Source organism: Orcinus orca, chromosome 4 (assembly GCF_937001465.1).
Source record: "Orcinus orca chromosome 4, mOrcOrc1.1, whole genome shotgun sequence".
Classification (NCBI taxonomy): Eukaryota; Metazoa; Chordata; class Mammalia; order Artiodactyla; family Delphinidae; genus Orcinus; species Orcinus orca.
In genome coordinates, this window is record NC_064562.1 from 111767920 (window position 1) to 111783994 (window position 16075).

The 16075-nt window shown below is 44.8% G+C and overlaps 1 protein-coding gene across 14 annotated transcripts in view; it reads right to left on the reverse strand.

Annotated features, from left to right (window-relative positions):
* The window catches only part of BST1 (bone marrow stromal cell antigen 1), a 61006-nt gene that overhangs the window by 19384 nt on the left and 25547 nt on the right, over positions 1 to 16075 (reverse strand). For 4 of the 14 annotated variants that reach the window (XM_033410694.2, XM_033410688.2, XM_033410686.2 and 1 more), the window contains one exon: positions 10633 to 12730. The exons of 2 other annotated variants lie outside the window; for them this stretch is intronic. In XM_033410694.2, coding sequence (XP_033266585.1) covers positions 12457 to 12730 — 274 coding nt within the window. In that variant the 3' untranslated portion in view covers positions 10633 to 12456. Of the gene's footprint in view, positions 1 to 1398; positions 9478 to 10632; positions 12731 to 12957; positions 15936 to 16075 lie in introns of those variants that run through there. 8 more of the 14 variants (XR_004478522.2, XM_033410693.2, XM_033410689.2 and 5 more) reach the window with 7 other exon arrangements.

Consider the following 16075-nt stretch of genomic DNA (forward strand, 5'->3'; position numbering starts at 1 on the left):
TTTAGCTTTATCTCTAAGCCTGTGGATATTTGCTTTGGAATGTTGCAGCAGTTTTCAAAACCAGAGACTCTAAATTCTTAGAAAAATTCCAATAATCCCCTGACGTGCTTTGTTGCGATGCCCATGCGTATACTTTTGTTTTGTAATAATTTACCGATATCCTTTATGACTGGCAATTTCTGTCACAGATCTCAGGCCAGAGATTTGTGCAACTGCCACAGGCACAGCCTCGGGGACAAAAGAGCAAATGGCATCACACTGCCACCATTGGTGTCCCATCTCTGCTCCTGCTGGCGGTTGCCACTATGGTGTAGACCAGAGGTCCTCGTGGGAGCCGTCCTCCATCCATGACTGATGGGTAGAAAAATATCTCAACCTCCTCCCATTCTCAGGTGCAGAAACTCTGAAGTATGTTCTACACTGTCTACTGTTGCTCCCCTGATAACCTGGATTGCCTTGCTGCCCTCCCTGACTCACTTTCCACTCCCTCACCAGCGTTTCTTGGGAGCACTTCCCAAACTGACTTGGAATTTACTTGGACTTATTTTCTGTCACCGGGTCTGCTTTTGAAGAAAGTCAGTATAACTTCTGACTAAGTCGTTAAGTCAGTCAACATCTTAATCTGGCACAATTAATAAAAGAGATTCCTTTATTCTCAAGCTCTCCAGGGAAAACAGCTCAACAAAAGCCTGGGGAAAAAAGACCTTCTCCTCCTTCTTGCTGAGAAACTGCTTGTCACGGGCTTGTCACAGCTGTGACAGCAGAGCTGAGAATGTTAGGAGGAAAGGTAATATTATTGGTTTGCATCACGTGTCTGAAGGAAGGAGAGAGTGGAGCCATGAGGCACCAACCAGACTGTCCATGCTTCTCCCAGTGTAGCAACTGGGCTGCGGGCTACTGACTTCCTCAGACTTTTTTATTTTTTATTTTTTTGCAGTACGCGGGCCTCTCACTGTTGTGGCCTCTCCCATTGTGGAGCACAGGCTCCGGACGCGCAGGCTCAGCGGCCATGGCTCACGGGCCCAGCCGCTCCGCGGCATGTGAGATCTTCCCGGACCGGGGCACGAACCCGTGTCCCCTGTTAGGCGGACTCTCAACCACTGCGCCACCAGGGAAGCCCGCCTCAGACTTTTAGGTCATAGGTCAGTTCGCATTTTCTTTAAAGGGCCCAATAATAAGTACTTTCAACTTTGCTGGTCATACAATCTCTGTTGCAACTACTCAATTCTGCTACTGTATCTCAGAAGCAGCCACAGACAATATGTAAACAAGTGAACGTGGCTGGGTTCCAATAAAACTTTACTTCCGGACACTGAAATTTCATGTCATTTCCACGTCATGAAATATTGTTCTTCTTTTGCTTTTTTCAACTATTTAAAAATGTAAAACCCCCTCATGGCTTTTGGGTTGTACAAAAGCAAGTGATGGGTCAAATGTGGCCCCTGTGGACCATTGACAAACATACTCTCAATAATGCTGTCAGTTGTACCCCTCCTCAACTACCTTGTGAGCCCCTTTGAAGTCTGAGAGCTTCTGGGCATCTATCACTGTGACCTTTTTTTTTTTTAGTTTTTATTTTATATTAGAGTATAGTTGATTGACAATGTTGTGTTAGTTTCAGATGTACAGCAAAATGATTCACTTATTCATATACATATATCCATTCTTTTTCAGATTTTTTTCCCATATAGTTTATTACAGAATACTGAGTAGAGTTCCCTGTGCCATACAGTGGGTCCTTGTTGATTATCTATTTTATATATAGTAGTGTGTATATGTTATTCCCAAACTCTCAGTTTATCCCTCCCCCACCTACATTTCCCTTTTGGTAACCATAAGTTTTTTTTTGAAGACTGAGAGTCTGTTTCTATTTTATAAATAAGTTCATTTGTATTATTTTTTTAGATCCCACATATAAGTGATGTCATATGATATTCATCTTTCTCTGTCTGGCTTTCTTCACTTAGTATAATAATCTCCAGGTCCATCCATCTTGCTGCAAAAGGCATAATTTCATTTTTTTTATGGCTAAGTAATAGTCCATTGTATATATGCACCACATCTTCTTTACACATTCATCTGTCAATGAACATTTAGGTTGCTTCCATGTCTATCACTGTGACTTTTCATGAAGATTATCGAGGGTACAGACAGAACGTTTCAGCACTTCTCCCTACTTAATCTGCCTAGCCTCACCTCCTTCCACACCCCAATGCCCTGTCACCCCCTTTCAGGAAGGAGCAGATCCTGATATGATTTCTGGGAGCAAGGAATTTTTGAGCCACTTTTACTCGTGGGCGAGGTGACCACATCATGAGAGTGATGTGCTCTGGGGCACATTCACTCAGCTTAGCCAGGGTTGTCCCTAATCAGCAGCCTGACAATCTAGTGGTTAAATAATAATTGTCAGTTTCCAATCTGTGCTTGGGCTTGCCTGTAGCTTGTTTGGCAACTCCACTGGAAGAGAGGGGAGAAATTCAAACAGTCCTGGGTTCTTGGATATGACACCTCCAACAGTCACTACCTCTCCAAGGACTCCTAATCAAGATAACCAGCAACTATCGGCTGAGTAGTATAAAGGTGTTAAATAAACAAAGTGCAAACATTTAAGACAGACTCAATAAGTTGAGGACATAAACCTTTGTACATATTAGTCTCTACGCCTGGAAATACTTTCAACGCACCTCCTTATGCCCCCACCTCTCATCTGGCTGAATAGCCCTTATCTTTCCCATCTCAACTTAGAGGTCACTTCCTCTAGGAAGCCTTCCTTCCCTGATGTTACATCGAGTTAGGTCCCCACTCTGCCATCCCAAAGCACCCTGTGTCTCCATCACACACATAAAAATAGAGAGCAATTCCTAGTTTAATTATCAGGGTCAGGAGAGTCTCTCTCCCTCCCCACCTCTCTCTAACCCTCCTAAATTCTACTAACAGCAGCAATGGTAAACAAGAACTCCATTCTGATTATAATTCTGTGCAGATCACTGTGTCACACAGAATCCAGTCCAAACAAGCTTAATGTGTTCTTCCAAGAGATTTTAACTATGTGCCAGCTATTCCCAAATAGCAAAATTTTACAAGCCGCATCTTAGAATTATCACGTCACATTTCTATCACAAAATCATGCAGGTGCAGCTGATACAAGTCAAATTAAAGCCTTTCTATTTCCGCACAGGTCAGAAACACACACACTTGGAATGGCTTTTTGACATGCATTTTTCTCAAGTAAATAAATCATTTGAGTGAAGACTTTGGGTAATTTTGACAGCGACCCTTTAACAGTTACATGACAATGGGAATTTGAACGGACGAAAATAACATAACAATGAAAATATGATTTGGGGAATCTGCTTCAATCCACATCTTTTGGGGAAAAAAAACTATATTCCTAAAATTCTAAGTAAAGCGATTTCATACATACACATTTCTTATTATTGGGACGAATTTGGGGATAGACTCTACCAAGAAAACACAGAAACATAAGGCTATTAGTAATGAATAGTTGTGTTGAAATTAGCATAGTGCAGATCCTGCCACCTGCTTCATTGGTTATTAATGTGGATGTTCAGAACCCTGGCCAGGTCTTAAAAAGACAGCTTCCCAGTCTCAACAATAGTTGAGCCCTGCTGGCCAGTAAAGTGTTTGAGTTCACCCTTTTCTTTGGTGCCACAAGTCTCCTTGTGTAAAGTGTAAAACTGTGCTCTGTGTTTCAAAACCCTATAAATGAAGTTCCAGCAATTGCAAAGTCTTCAGTGAAGTTTCGTTTTCATGAGTTCCACTTTCGGGCACTGAGGAATTTTGGAAAGACTAAATAAATGGAAGAATACCATTCAGGGCTGGTTCAGCTCTGCTTTGGACTGTCCCACATGGAGTGAGGCCACGAATTCTTCTCTAAGTGACACTCTTTATTCACCGTATCTATTTAGCACTCTTGCAAACCTCAATTTTCATTATCTCACAGAAGAAGGAGTTGAGAAAGCTGGTTTTCACTTCAGCACAGGTCTGCCTCTACATCTTACTTTTGAAATATTCATTGTTGTATTAGTTTGCTGGGGCTGCCATAACAAAACATGAACCGGGGAGGAACCCAATTTAGTCCACAACATTTGTGTTCAAGGGGAATTTCAGACATGTAACTGATCAGCCGGCCAAGATGTGATCACTCCCACTACACGTCTCTGAAGATCACCAGGAGAGGGTCACCTCATTTTTTGATCAAAGTCCTGTGCCTTCCAAAATATTTGTTAAATCAATCAATATGCAGGAAGGTTTTTAGGATTTTTTACCATTCTTTTTCTTTTTAATTTACCTCAGATGCCTCAGAATCCAGGTCCTCCCTCTTTAACATCACATTTTCTCATCTTTGTGCACGTCCCTCCAATACATTAATACGTGCACCATACAGAGTGAATATCTTAGCAAGGAAAGGCTCATAAACATTACACTTTATCTCAAAGGTCTGAAATTCCTTTTCAAATTGGGCTTCTATTTTGTCCTGTTGCTTCTGAAGTTTTTGAGGGACGTTGACACAGACCGACCTCAGCCAGGGTCGCTGGAGATTTTGGCTTCCTTTCTGTGGGAGTCAAACGCATTTGAGACTTGCTGAGCTGTCAGTATCATGTCAAAATTAATAAAGGGAAACCTCACTAAAACGGAGTCAGGAGGGCTGAAGGGGAATTCTCATGCAGGTACCACTCTAAGTCAATACAGATCCCAAAAGGAAGAGATGTATCTTGTATCTCCTACAGGAAATGACACTACTTTACTACTGCCAGCAGAAGGGAGAAAAGTTTTCTCCTTGCCTGGCAACAAGTCAGCCAATGAGAGACTGTCACAACTCAGCCAATGAAAAACCACCATACTTCGAACTCCCAGTTTCCTCCAGTGGACTTTTTGTTTATAACAGCCCGTCTTAACTTCCCCTATTCCTCTATAAAATAGTTCCCTCTCTTTTGCTCTACTGGACTTCCATATGGTTGCCATACTTGCCTGTCCTGAATTGCAATTCTTTGCTGCTCCCAGATAAACCCATTTTGCTGGTAAAGTAACTGCATCTTTTATCATTTTAAGTTAACCATCTTCACCATCATAGTTTCTACCATTCCTCTTCAGGTTCTGAAAGTCACTTGTTATCAAGTATGTCGTGTTAGAGGGAACATGACCAATTTTTAGGGTGGCTACCAAGGAGACCCAGAACAGAACAGAATAGACTAGTACTCAGTTCCTCAACCTGCCTGCCCAGCTCTCTCTCCTGTGCTCTGGGGCCTTTCGTAAGCATTTCGTTTGTGGTCAAATGCCAATCATTATTCAGTCACTCAGAAGATATGCATTAAGTACCTACTAAGTGCCAGGCTTGGTGCTAGCAGTGGATGTCAGTTCATGAAGAAGCAGAGCTGGTATATCACTACTTCTGCTAAGGCTGGCTGCCACCATCCCTGCCCAGGGCAGAAGGAACTCTCAGAGATGCTGGAGTTGTGTGATCTTAGCCACGTAATGAAACTCTCTCCTTCTACAGTTTCTCCTCGTAAAACAGGATATAATAGAACTGATCTCATGGGGCGGTGAGGACTAAAGAGGGCACCTATGAAGGTACTTGGCACAGTGCCTGCTGCACAGTAATCTCTGGACTGCACTAGAAAGTACTGTATTGGTAGATAGTGTTTAGATAAGTATCAAACATCTCTAGTAGTAATAATGAAAGCGCACACCTCAGACTGGCACTCGAAACCAGCCAAAACTCAGATTAGAACTTGAACCCATGGGCTGGGGCTCGAACCCTCTGTCTTTTAATTAAAATCACTCACCTGGTATCAGGACTTACTGAAGCTCATGTTCTTTATGTCTCAACGCAGAAGGAATTCAGCGAGAGGCAGAGGGATAGGCAAGAAGTAGATTTATTAATACAGGACCCTTGTGAGAGATACAAGAGGGCAGGCAGGGGACTCTGCCCCAAGAATTAAGTGGGAAAGCCGGTTTATTTAGGAAGATACGCACTCCATAGACAGAGTGTTGGCCATCTTAGAAGGCGAGAAGCCCTGAAGTACGGGATGGTTAGTTTCTATGGGCTGGGCAATTCTATAAGCTAAGTGGGAGGCTTATTCCAACTATTTGGGGAAGGGGCAGGGATTTCCAGGAATTGGACAACAGCCCCCTTTTCGGCCTTTCATGGTTGGCCTCGAAACTGTCATGGCGCTTGTGGGTGTGTCATGTAGCATGCTACCGCATTACAGTGAGCGTATAACGAGGCTCAAGTTCTACTGGAAGTCGAATCTCCCACCGTCGTGGGCATAATCGGTTCTAACCAGTTTATGTCATAGCCTCAATGGCTGTGTCATTCTTTTAAAAGGTTGTGCCCTGACCCCTTCCCTCCTGTCTCAATAACAATATTAGCAACTAACGCTGACACAGTGCTCATTTATCACAGGCCTGGCACTGTCCTGGGTTCTTTATGCACATGGACCAATTTCCTTCTGAGTACTTGTAATCCCTATTTACAACAAGGTGATGCAACTTGGAGACATACATGATCTGCCCGGGGCCACACAGCTAGCAAGTGATAGAGGCAGGACTGGCCAGACCTATGTCGACTGAAAAAAATGCACGATGTAAAAGTTGAGAATTATGTTTCATTCGGCAGACAAAACTGAGGACTTAAGCCCAGAATACAGCATCTCAAATAGCTCTGAGGGACTGCTCCAAAGAGGTAAGGGAGGAGCCAGGATACAGAGGAGTTTCTGCAACAAAGACCAGGTAGTGGAACATCAAAGATTACTGTTAATTTAAAAAATCCAGATATCTTGAGTTAAGGAATTTAGCGCTTTTCTATATATGGGAAGATGCAAGAGTCTGGGTTCACTGAAATCATTCTTTTGCTATGCACCTCAGCCATCTGCGGCCAGTATCTTGGGCTGTCTCGACCTGAGTCTCCTCAAGGCGCATCATTGGAAGGTGACTGCAGTGGCTGATGGCTTGAAGGCTGCAACATCCTTTGTTTACTGATATGGCGGGGCAATATTTTTCATTCACACCTAACAGAATCTGCTCTTAGCCACGATGTTGGGCTGCAACCCCATTTGGTTCCCTGTAATATTGTGATTTATAATAAGAAATATAGGTTTGGTCTTCATCCCTGCTCCTGGCACAGAGCTCCTAAAAACCTTGAAATTTCCTGAGGAGGGCAGTAAATGTGTCTTTGTTATCTTAATGAGTGAAATTTTGGAAAGCCAACAGGTAAGAATGGAGGCTGCTTGTCAGGGGAACCAACCACATGACTAGAGGATTGGAACTTTCAATTTCACCCCCTTGACCTCAGGGGAGGGAAGAAGGGCTGGAGTTTGAGTCCAACCACCAATGGCCAATGATTTAATCAATCATGCCTGTGTAAGGAAGGCTCCATAGGAGAGCTTCCAGGTTTGTGAATCCACAGAGATGTGGCAGAAGTGGGGCTTGCAGAGGGCGTGGAAGCTCTGTGCCCTTTCCCTGTACCTTGTCCTCTGCATCTCTTCCATCTGTCTGTTCCTAAGTTACATACTTTGTATTAAATGGTAATCTAGTGAGTAAACACTAGAGTTATGTGACCTGAGTCATGTGACCCACTTCAGCACATGAATCAAACACAAAGAGGAGGTCATAGGAACCGCTGATCTATAGCTGGTCAGTCAGAAGCACAGGTGACAACCTGTAAAGGAGCAGGACACTATGGGGCTTTCCCAGGACAGACCCCACCCCCATATCCTCTGCTGCAGCTCCTCTCTGAAGTACCTAGTTAACAGTATCTGATGCACATTTCTTGAGTTGTTTTTTCAGATGCTAAAACCCCCAACAAATGGAAGATGTTGACTACTTGATGACCATGAGCACGTAGCCCCCAGACTTCCTGGAGCCTGAGGATTGATAATGTTAGTTATCATTATGACACTGCCCTGTTACCTCACCTTCAACCAATCAGAGAATTGTGCACGAGCTGACCATATACCCTGCAACTCCCCTCCCTTACCTGGCCTTTAACACTGCTTTGCTGAACCGCATCAGGGAGTTCGGGCTTTTTTGAGCACTAGCTGTTCTGGACTCCTTGTATGGCATCTTACAATACACGCTGCACTTTCCTTTACCACGACCCAGTGTCAGTAGATTGGCTTTACTGTGCAGGGACCACCAGACCCAAGTTTGGTTCAGTAACAAACATGGGCTGACAACTGGCTTGGTGGAGGAGGGGAGGGGCAGTCGTGTGGGACTGAGCCCTTAACCTGTGGAATCTAACGCTGTCTCCAGGTAGATAGCATCTGAATCAAGCTGAAATGTAGGACACGCGGCTGGTGTCAGAGAATTCCTTGATGTGGGAAAAACCCCACATATCTGGCAACCAGAAGTGTCAGAAGTGAGGTGTTCTGTGTGGCTAGTAAAGGGGAAACCCAGGAGGAGTAGTGAAATGGAGCAGGACACTGGGGGCCCTCCTGGGTACAAAATCCTTTCTGTGTCCCCATTTCTTATTTGCAGGAAAAAGTCTTCAGCCCCCTAGACCTTCCCTGAACCAAAGGGCAGATTTCAACAGTTGCTAATCTGGGAAGTGAGAGAATGTGTTATAGAAACAAAGGAAAATCCGTTAAGAAACAATAGTTTGGCAATAAAGCAGAGACCTAGTTCCTCCCCAGGGGACATACATGACAATACATCTTTGAGCTCTTCTACAGGAACCCTCCACTTGGGTGGTAACTACACACTGAGACCGCAGACTGGTTGGAACCAGAAGGCTGATGATTGAGATTCTTGGAACACCATCCTGTTATCTCATCACCAACCAATCAGAGGAAAGTCACACACCCTGCATCCCTCACCCCAAATTTTGCCTATAAAACCTATTCCCCCAAACCCATTGAGGAGTCTGGGGTATTTGAGCATGAGTCACCCATTCTCCTTGCTCGGTCCTGCAATAAACCTTTCCCTGCTCCAAACTCTGATGTTTCCTTTCATTTGGCCTCACTGTGCTTCGGACACGTGAACTTGCGGTCAACAAGAGTAGTGTAGGATTTTTTTTTTTTTTTTAAGATGTTGGGGGTAGGAGTTTATTAATTAATTTATTTATTTTTGCTGTGTTGGGTCTTCGTTTCTGTGCGAGGGCTTTCTCTAGTGGTGGCAAGCGGGGGCCACTCTTCATCGCGGTGCGCGGGCCTCTCACTATCGTGGCCTCTCGTTGCGGAGCACAGGCTCCAGATGCGCAGGCTCAGTAGTTGTGGCTCACGGGCCTAGTTGCTCCGCGGCATGTGGGATCCTCCCAGACCAGGGCTCAAACCCGTGTCCCCTGCATTAGCAGGCAGATTCTCAACCACTGTGCCACCAGGGAAGCCCCATGAGTAGTGTAGGATTTTTCTTCATATTCCCCAAACCTGATCATCTTGCTCAATCTTAAATGCAAATTCAGTATTGATTCCTTCACATATCAAATGCTCACTGGGTCATCATAGTTCAGGGTGAAGCCTTCTGACAGACACAAAGACGATGGATGAAGTCACTGTCCTTCAGAGAGACATTAAAAACAAATGTATCTGAAACTGGAACAAAGTGAGGCTTCAAGGAGGAGGTGAGTGAAGGGACCGGATATGATGGTTTTGTTGAGAATGGGGAACTGAGAATAGGCGGCTGCAGAGCATGGAGGGTCTCTGGGGACACAAGGTGAGGAAGGCAGTTTGGGGGCAAGTGGAAAGACCTTGAATGCTAGATTTAAAACTATGGATTTTATTTTGCACTGGTGAGTTTGTGAGACAGGAGGGAAGGGGGCATGGCACAACCTTTAAAAGAAGTACACAGCCGCTGAGGACATGACATAAACTGGTTAGAACCAACTAGGCCCAAGATGGCAGGAGATTCAACTGCCAGTGGACCTTGAGCCTCATCATATGCTCATTGTAATGCATTAGCATCTAAATGACACACCCACAGGTGCCACGACAGTTCTGAGGCTGACCATAATAGGCCAAAAGTGAGCAGTGGCCCAATTCCTTGAAATCCCTGTCCCTTCTCCAAAACAGTTGGAATAATCCTCCCACTGGTTAGGCTATGAAAATACCCAGCCCATAAACACCAACAACCCCATATTTCAGGGCCTCTCATCTTCTGAGATGGCCCACACTCTGTCTGTAGAGGGTGTATTTCTGCTTTAAATCTGCTTTCACTCTACTTCAGCTCGCTCTGCAATGCAATTCTTTCCTGCATGAAGCCAAGGACCCTCATTTGGCGGCCAGTCCCAGGGACTCACTGGAGACCTGGGATGTGACCATCCTCTCGCACCCCATTTTCCTACGACATCTTAAGTAGGGGATCAGATCATTCGGTCAGGACCCTCACTTAGGGTGCTTGCTCTGGGAGCACTGTAGAAGTTAGGCTGGAGAGGAAACAGATCAGGAAATGTTTGAAATCAGCCTGTTAATGTGTAAAAAGCCTAGAACTTGCGGTTGAACGATTCTGCTCTCAGTTGTATTCCTGATATCAAACATAGCTTCATGTGTTCAAAAAACACGAGTATGTGTTTGAATGTATATAGAGAAAAATCTGCTACGTTGCATATAGGATGACAGAGGATATTTATCGCCTTCTTCCTTAATTTTTCTGTATTGTTTAAAGTTTTCCAAGTGATCAGATGTCATTAAAAATGTAAAGTTATTTTTATTTTTTAAAAAATAAAACACTGTCTTTTCCGCGGAGCTCAAAATGACAGCATCTAATTAAGTCACAGGCCGGTGTGCTGTGAATGACTGTGTAAATCCACTGGTAACCCAGGCAACCCAAAGGCAGTGGACACTGTGTTCTCCAAGCCTGGCCTGAGAGATGCCCCTGGCTGGGGCTTCCATGGGATTAGCCTGAGGAGCCAGCTGACCCTGAGACAAGCTGAATTGGAAGTCAGTAGGGACCTTTCTCTTCCTTTCTAGGAATCCCAAGTTCTTATGCCACTTGTCATCCTCCCTTCTACTCCCCTCACCCACACTAGAATATATCATATATTTCACATGTTTTATTGAAGTATAGCATAAATACAGAAAAGTATGAAATGTGATGCTTTTTTTTTTTTGCAGTACACGGGCCTCTCACTGTTGTGGCCTCTCCTGTTGCGGAGCACAGGCTCCGGATGCGCAGGCTCGGCGGCCATGGCTCACGGGCACAGCCTCTCCGCGGCATGTGGGATCTTCCCGGACCGGGGCACGAACCCGTGTCCCTTGCATTGGCAGGCGTACTCTCAACGAATGTGCCACCAGGGAAGCCTGACATGTGACGCTTTTAATCTTCCCTTGTACCATCCCTGACCTCCTTCAACAAAACTTACATTAAAAGAAAATTAAAGAATCACTCAACCCTATGTTTTCTTCTCTGAAACCCAGTTCATTCACATATCCATTCTCTCGTTAAAGCCACATGTGGAATGTCCACTTTATCCAGGCAAGGTCAGGCCAGGGAGGAAATGATGAGTAAGTCTTCAAAAAACCACAGTCCCAACGATGACAAGACAGTGAAGATGGACCACCTTAGGGGAATGCACAGGGGCTGAGGCAGCAAAGGAGCAAAGAACAGCCAAGGCTCTGGTGGTAGAGGTACCAGAGGACTCAGGACGCTGTCGGGGAGGAAGAAATTTTCCTCTACCCTTCTAGGTGCTTCTGGCCTAAGAATTGAATTGACATGAGATGGATTAGCAGGAGAAGTCAAAAAGGAGTTTAATAACGTATACACGGGAGAGACCCAGATAAACCGAGTAACTCACCAAAATGACTGAAGTCTTCACCTTAAATACTATCTTCAGCTAAAGATGAAAGAGGACATTGAAGGTAGTGGTTGGGGACTTCAAAGGGTAAAAATGCAATTCACATGAAGATAGTAAACCAAATGTCTGGTAAATAAATATTTGCTGGGTCATGCAGAGACAACGGGTCACAGAGTGGAGGCATTGTCTTTTCTCTAAGCCCTGCTGAGTTTCCCCCTCCACACTGAGCCCATATCTTTGCAGGTATCTCTGGTGATAGCTCTATTCTAGGGAACTGGCCCTCTTTCTTAATTCTTTTAGGCAGTTAGGGAGAATTTCAAAGTTTCTTCCTGAGTCTTTTGGGCCTTGGTTATTTTCAGCTCAAGATAATCCACATGCCAAAGAGATATTCCGGGGTGGAAAATTTTACTCCCTTACAAGGTGATGCTTACGATGGGCCTTAAAATCTGACAAATGGATGGCAGAGCAGGAAGGGAAATCAGTGCAGAGAGACCACCACATTCAAGACCCCAAGGAGTGAGAAAGCAGGACACATCTGGGTTATGGCAAGCTACTTGGTTTGACAGTGCCCAGCTGGGTACAGCCTCTCTAAGATGCTGACACCACTCACAATTCATAGCAGTAGCCACACCAATGAACATTCTACATCATGCCAGCTCTTCTTGGATTTCGTTCCTCTACCGTCTTTCTTCCCATGCCCTGTTTACTTAGCCCATTCTGAGCTTGACCTGGTTCCCAGCCCCATCCACTCCCTGTGTAGCCAGTGTCCTACCACACCATGGTCCCCCGAGTGTCCTGGCTTGGAGGGAGGAATCCACTCTTCTACCAGGTACCTGAGTGTCTGCTCTATATGGAAGCTGGAAAGCATGACCAGTAGCTTCAGGGAGCAGAGCTAACTGGTGTCCACGTCCTGAGTAAGGGCAGGCTAGGCAGTCACAAAAGGTCCAACACATTAGGTCCGAGAATTGCTTTGGAGCAAATCTAGGATCAACAACAGAGAACAATCATTTATTCACAGGGATATTTATTGAGCATTTTTTTATGTGCCATGCACTGGGCCAGGGGCTGAAGATACAATGAGGAGAGTTAATCCCATCCCTGCTGTGGCTGCTACTGGTACCCTCACCATGGCTGACCAGTTGTTAAAGCTAGTGGCCTTCCTGATTAGGACATTTAGTGTCTGCTCTGATTGGTCAGGCCTGTGCCACAGTGATGGTTATTTTTAATGCTACCTCTGGTCCCTGGCCTTGTTGTTAGTGGGCAGGTACAGATGTTAATCAATATTCATATTAACAAACGTACAATTACAAACTGAAATAAGGAAAAGAACTTTGAATCTGACCTAGAGTGGGAATGGTGGTCAGGGAAAGCTTCATGGAGGAAGAGACCCTTGAACTGAGATCTAAATGATGAGCAGGAGATAACTGGCAGAGATGTAGTGGGTGGAGCAGAAGGTTAGAGCGTTCTGAGCACACAGGGAGAGCCAGATGGCTTTGTGGATAGAGTTTGGTTGAACCCTCTAAGGTGAAGGGGTGGAGTGCAAGATGGATGAGCTATGAAGAGTTCTGAGCTGGCTTGGGCACCAGTGCTTGTTATGGTCTAAATGTTTGTGGCCCTCCCAAAACTCATCCCCAAAATGTTGAAATCCTAATGCCTGAAGTGATGGTTTGGGGAGGTGCTTAAGCATTGAAGGTGGAGCCCTCACGAATGAGATGAGTGCCTTTACAAAGAGGCTCCAGAGAGATCCCTAGTTCGTTCTTCCATGTAAGGACACAGCAAGAATGCCCCTGCTTACGTATCAAGAGGAGGGTCCTCACCAGAACATGACCTTGCTGGTAACTTGATCTTGGACTTCTCAGCCTCCAGAACTGTGAGAAATACATTTCTACTGTTTTTAAGCTACCCAGTCTGTAGTATTTTATTATAGCAGCAGCTGAAGTGGACTAAGACAGTATCCTTTTTTGGGGGGGGGGTGGGGGCAGCAGGGGGGTTGTTGAGATTCATACAAGAAGAGATGGTGGCTCAGACCTCAGCAGCGGAAGTGTAAAGTGATGGACACTCAGCACTTCTGTCCACCACTACAAGTTAGAAAGAAAGTATACCACAAGGGCACCAGAAACCACAGGAAATTGGCAAGCCCAGACACGCACACTGGCAGCCACTGCCATTTCACATAGGGATGCTCCTCTTCATCAGTGAAAAACCTCATAAGCTCCCAAAATGTGGAGACATGGCTGAGCAAGTCATCTCTAACCTTCACCTTGAGCTGGAGAGGGCTTCAGTTAGAGTCAGAAGCTTATCAGTTGCAAACAACAGAATCCACTCCAGCCAGTGTAAGCAGAAAGCACTCATAGAATCTCCAGGAGAGTCAGGGAATGAAACTTCCAGACTATGAAACCTGAAACCACACCCAAATTAACAATGTCCATCCACCCAGCAGAGATTCTGAGCCCAGTGACCGCTGGGCACGGTTGCCTCAGCCTGCACCAGTCAAGGCACCAATAACACCCCACTCTTCATGCCTTTCCCCTCTGATCAGGCCACATCCTGGAGGCATCTCCATGTTCACCTCTCTTTCCCCTGAAGGGAAGTCTCCTGCATGAGCACCTGACCAGCGAAGTACAGGTCACATGTCTGCACCCTAGCTTCAAAGAAGACTGGGAAAGCATGCTGCTAGCTTCCTTCTTGGGGAAGCGGGACTTAGAAGATAAAAAATTCCCCAGGTATATGAAATACGCTGAAGAGGAGCCAACAGGGGTGTTTTCAGCTCCCATTAAGCGCTGAAAGCCTGTGATCAAGATTGGGCACAGTCAGAGCCTCCATCATCTATTTCTCATATATATAACAGGGCCACCTTAGACAGAATAAGGCTCCCTTTGTTTTGGAATGCTTTACTTCCACTCAGGACCAGCTACATAATTTACAGGTCCCAGTGAAAAACGAAAATGCTGTGCTCCTTGTTCAAAAATTAAAAATTTAAAGACAGAGACAGAAGAACAGTAAACCAAGCATGGGCCCCTCTGAGCATGGGTCCCTGTGTAACTACACAGATCACAACCCTTGAAGCTGGCTCTACCTCCTTTTTCTTCCGGTTGGCCAGTAGGATTTATGTCATTTGGACACTTGTTTAATCTACTGTTGCTAGACATGGTGGGAAGAGGCGGTAACTCAAGTGATATCCTCAATAAGAAGATACATGGTGAGGTCTGGATCCCTCTGGAAACCTATTAGAGCTCATTGGGTAGGGGGAGAGGTATCATAAAATTCTGGAACCTACACAAAGAAGAAGAAATGATGAATTCCAAGGCTGAATTGAGAACAAAAGTTGCTTTGGCAAGCTTGTTCATCCTGCCTCTCTTTATAATGCTCTACTTCTTGTAATGGCATATGGGTTGTTATGGTGAGTGAACTGGGACAGCATTGTGAAACATTACAGAGAAGGTTTTCTTTTCTTTCTCTTTCTTTCTTTCTTTCCTTCTTTCTTCTAGAAACCTTGGTCAAATGTATTCTCTGAAGCTAAGGTAAGACATCCATAACCTGGTATTTCATGACAAAGGATACATGTGTTCAGCATTTATATAAAAAGAAAAAAAAAATCCCAAGTTTCAACCATCCATACCAGGCTTCTCCAAAACCCATGGGCCTCAGCTACAAAAAAAAAAAAATCTTGACACTGGTAATACCTCATGCTCATCTGCACACCTGGAAGGATTCTAGCTCTAAGTCTAATGCCCACCTACAATGCTCAGGCGGTCTGAATAGGGATCTGACAATGTCAGCTCTGGGAAGGTGAGGTAGAGGGCATGTTACTCTGACAAGTGTCCTTAAATGTGCTGAGGTGAGGAGGAGAGATGCAGGTGTAGAAAAGATGGGAGTTCAGTTTGGGACAAGAGAGACTGGTGTCAAAGTGCAAAAGAAAAGCAAAGACATAAATGGTAGGTGGAGTGTGGGGTTGGAGATCTAAGAAGACTGAGGAAATAGAAAGAGGAAGGGGGAAGTGAGTTCAGAGGGTTCTGGAGCAGAATCCAAGTGTTGTTAACATTCCTGGGGCCTTATTTAGTGCAGCAGATGGAGAAAAGCACCTCAATGATGGAGTCAGTCCACCTGGTTGTAACACTTCTCCTCCATTACTAACTGGGTGACCTTGCAGAAGTGATTTAACCTTGTCAAGCCTCAGTTTTCTCATCTGCGAAATGAGGATAGTAATGAGAATTAAAAGAATGATTAAAAATTGAAACAGTAACTGGTTCATGGTAAGAACTCAATAAATACTAGGCATGGTGATGATGATGGTGATAATGATGGTGGTGATGATGACTGTTAAGA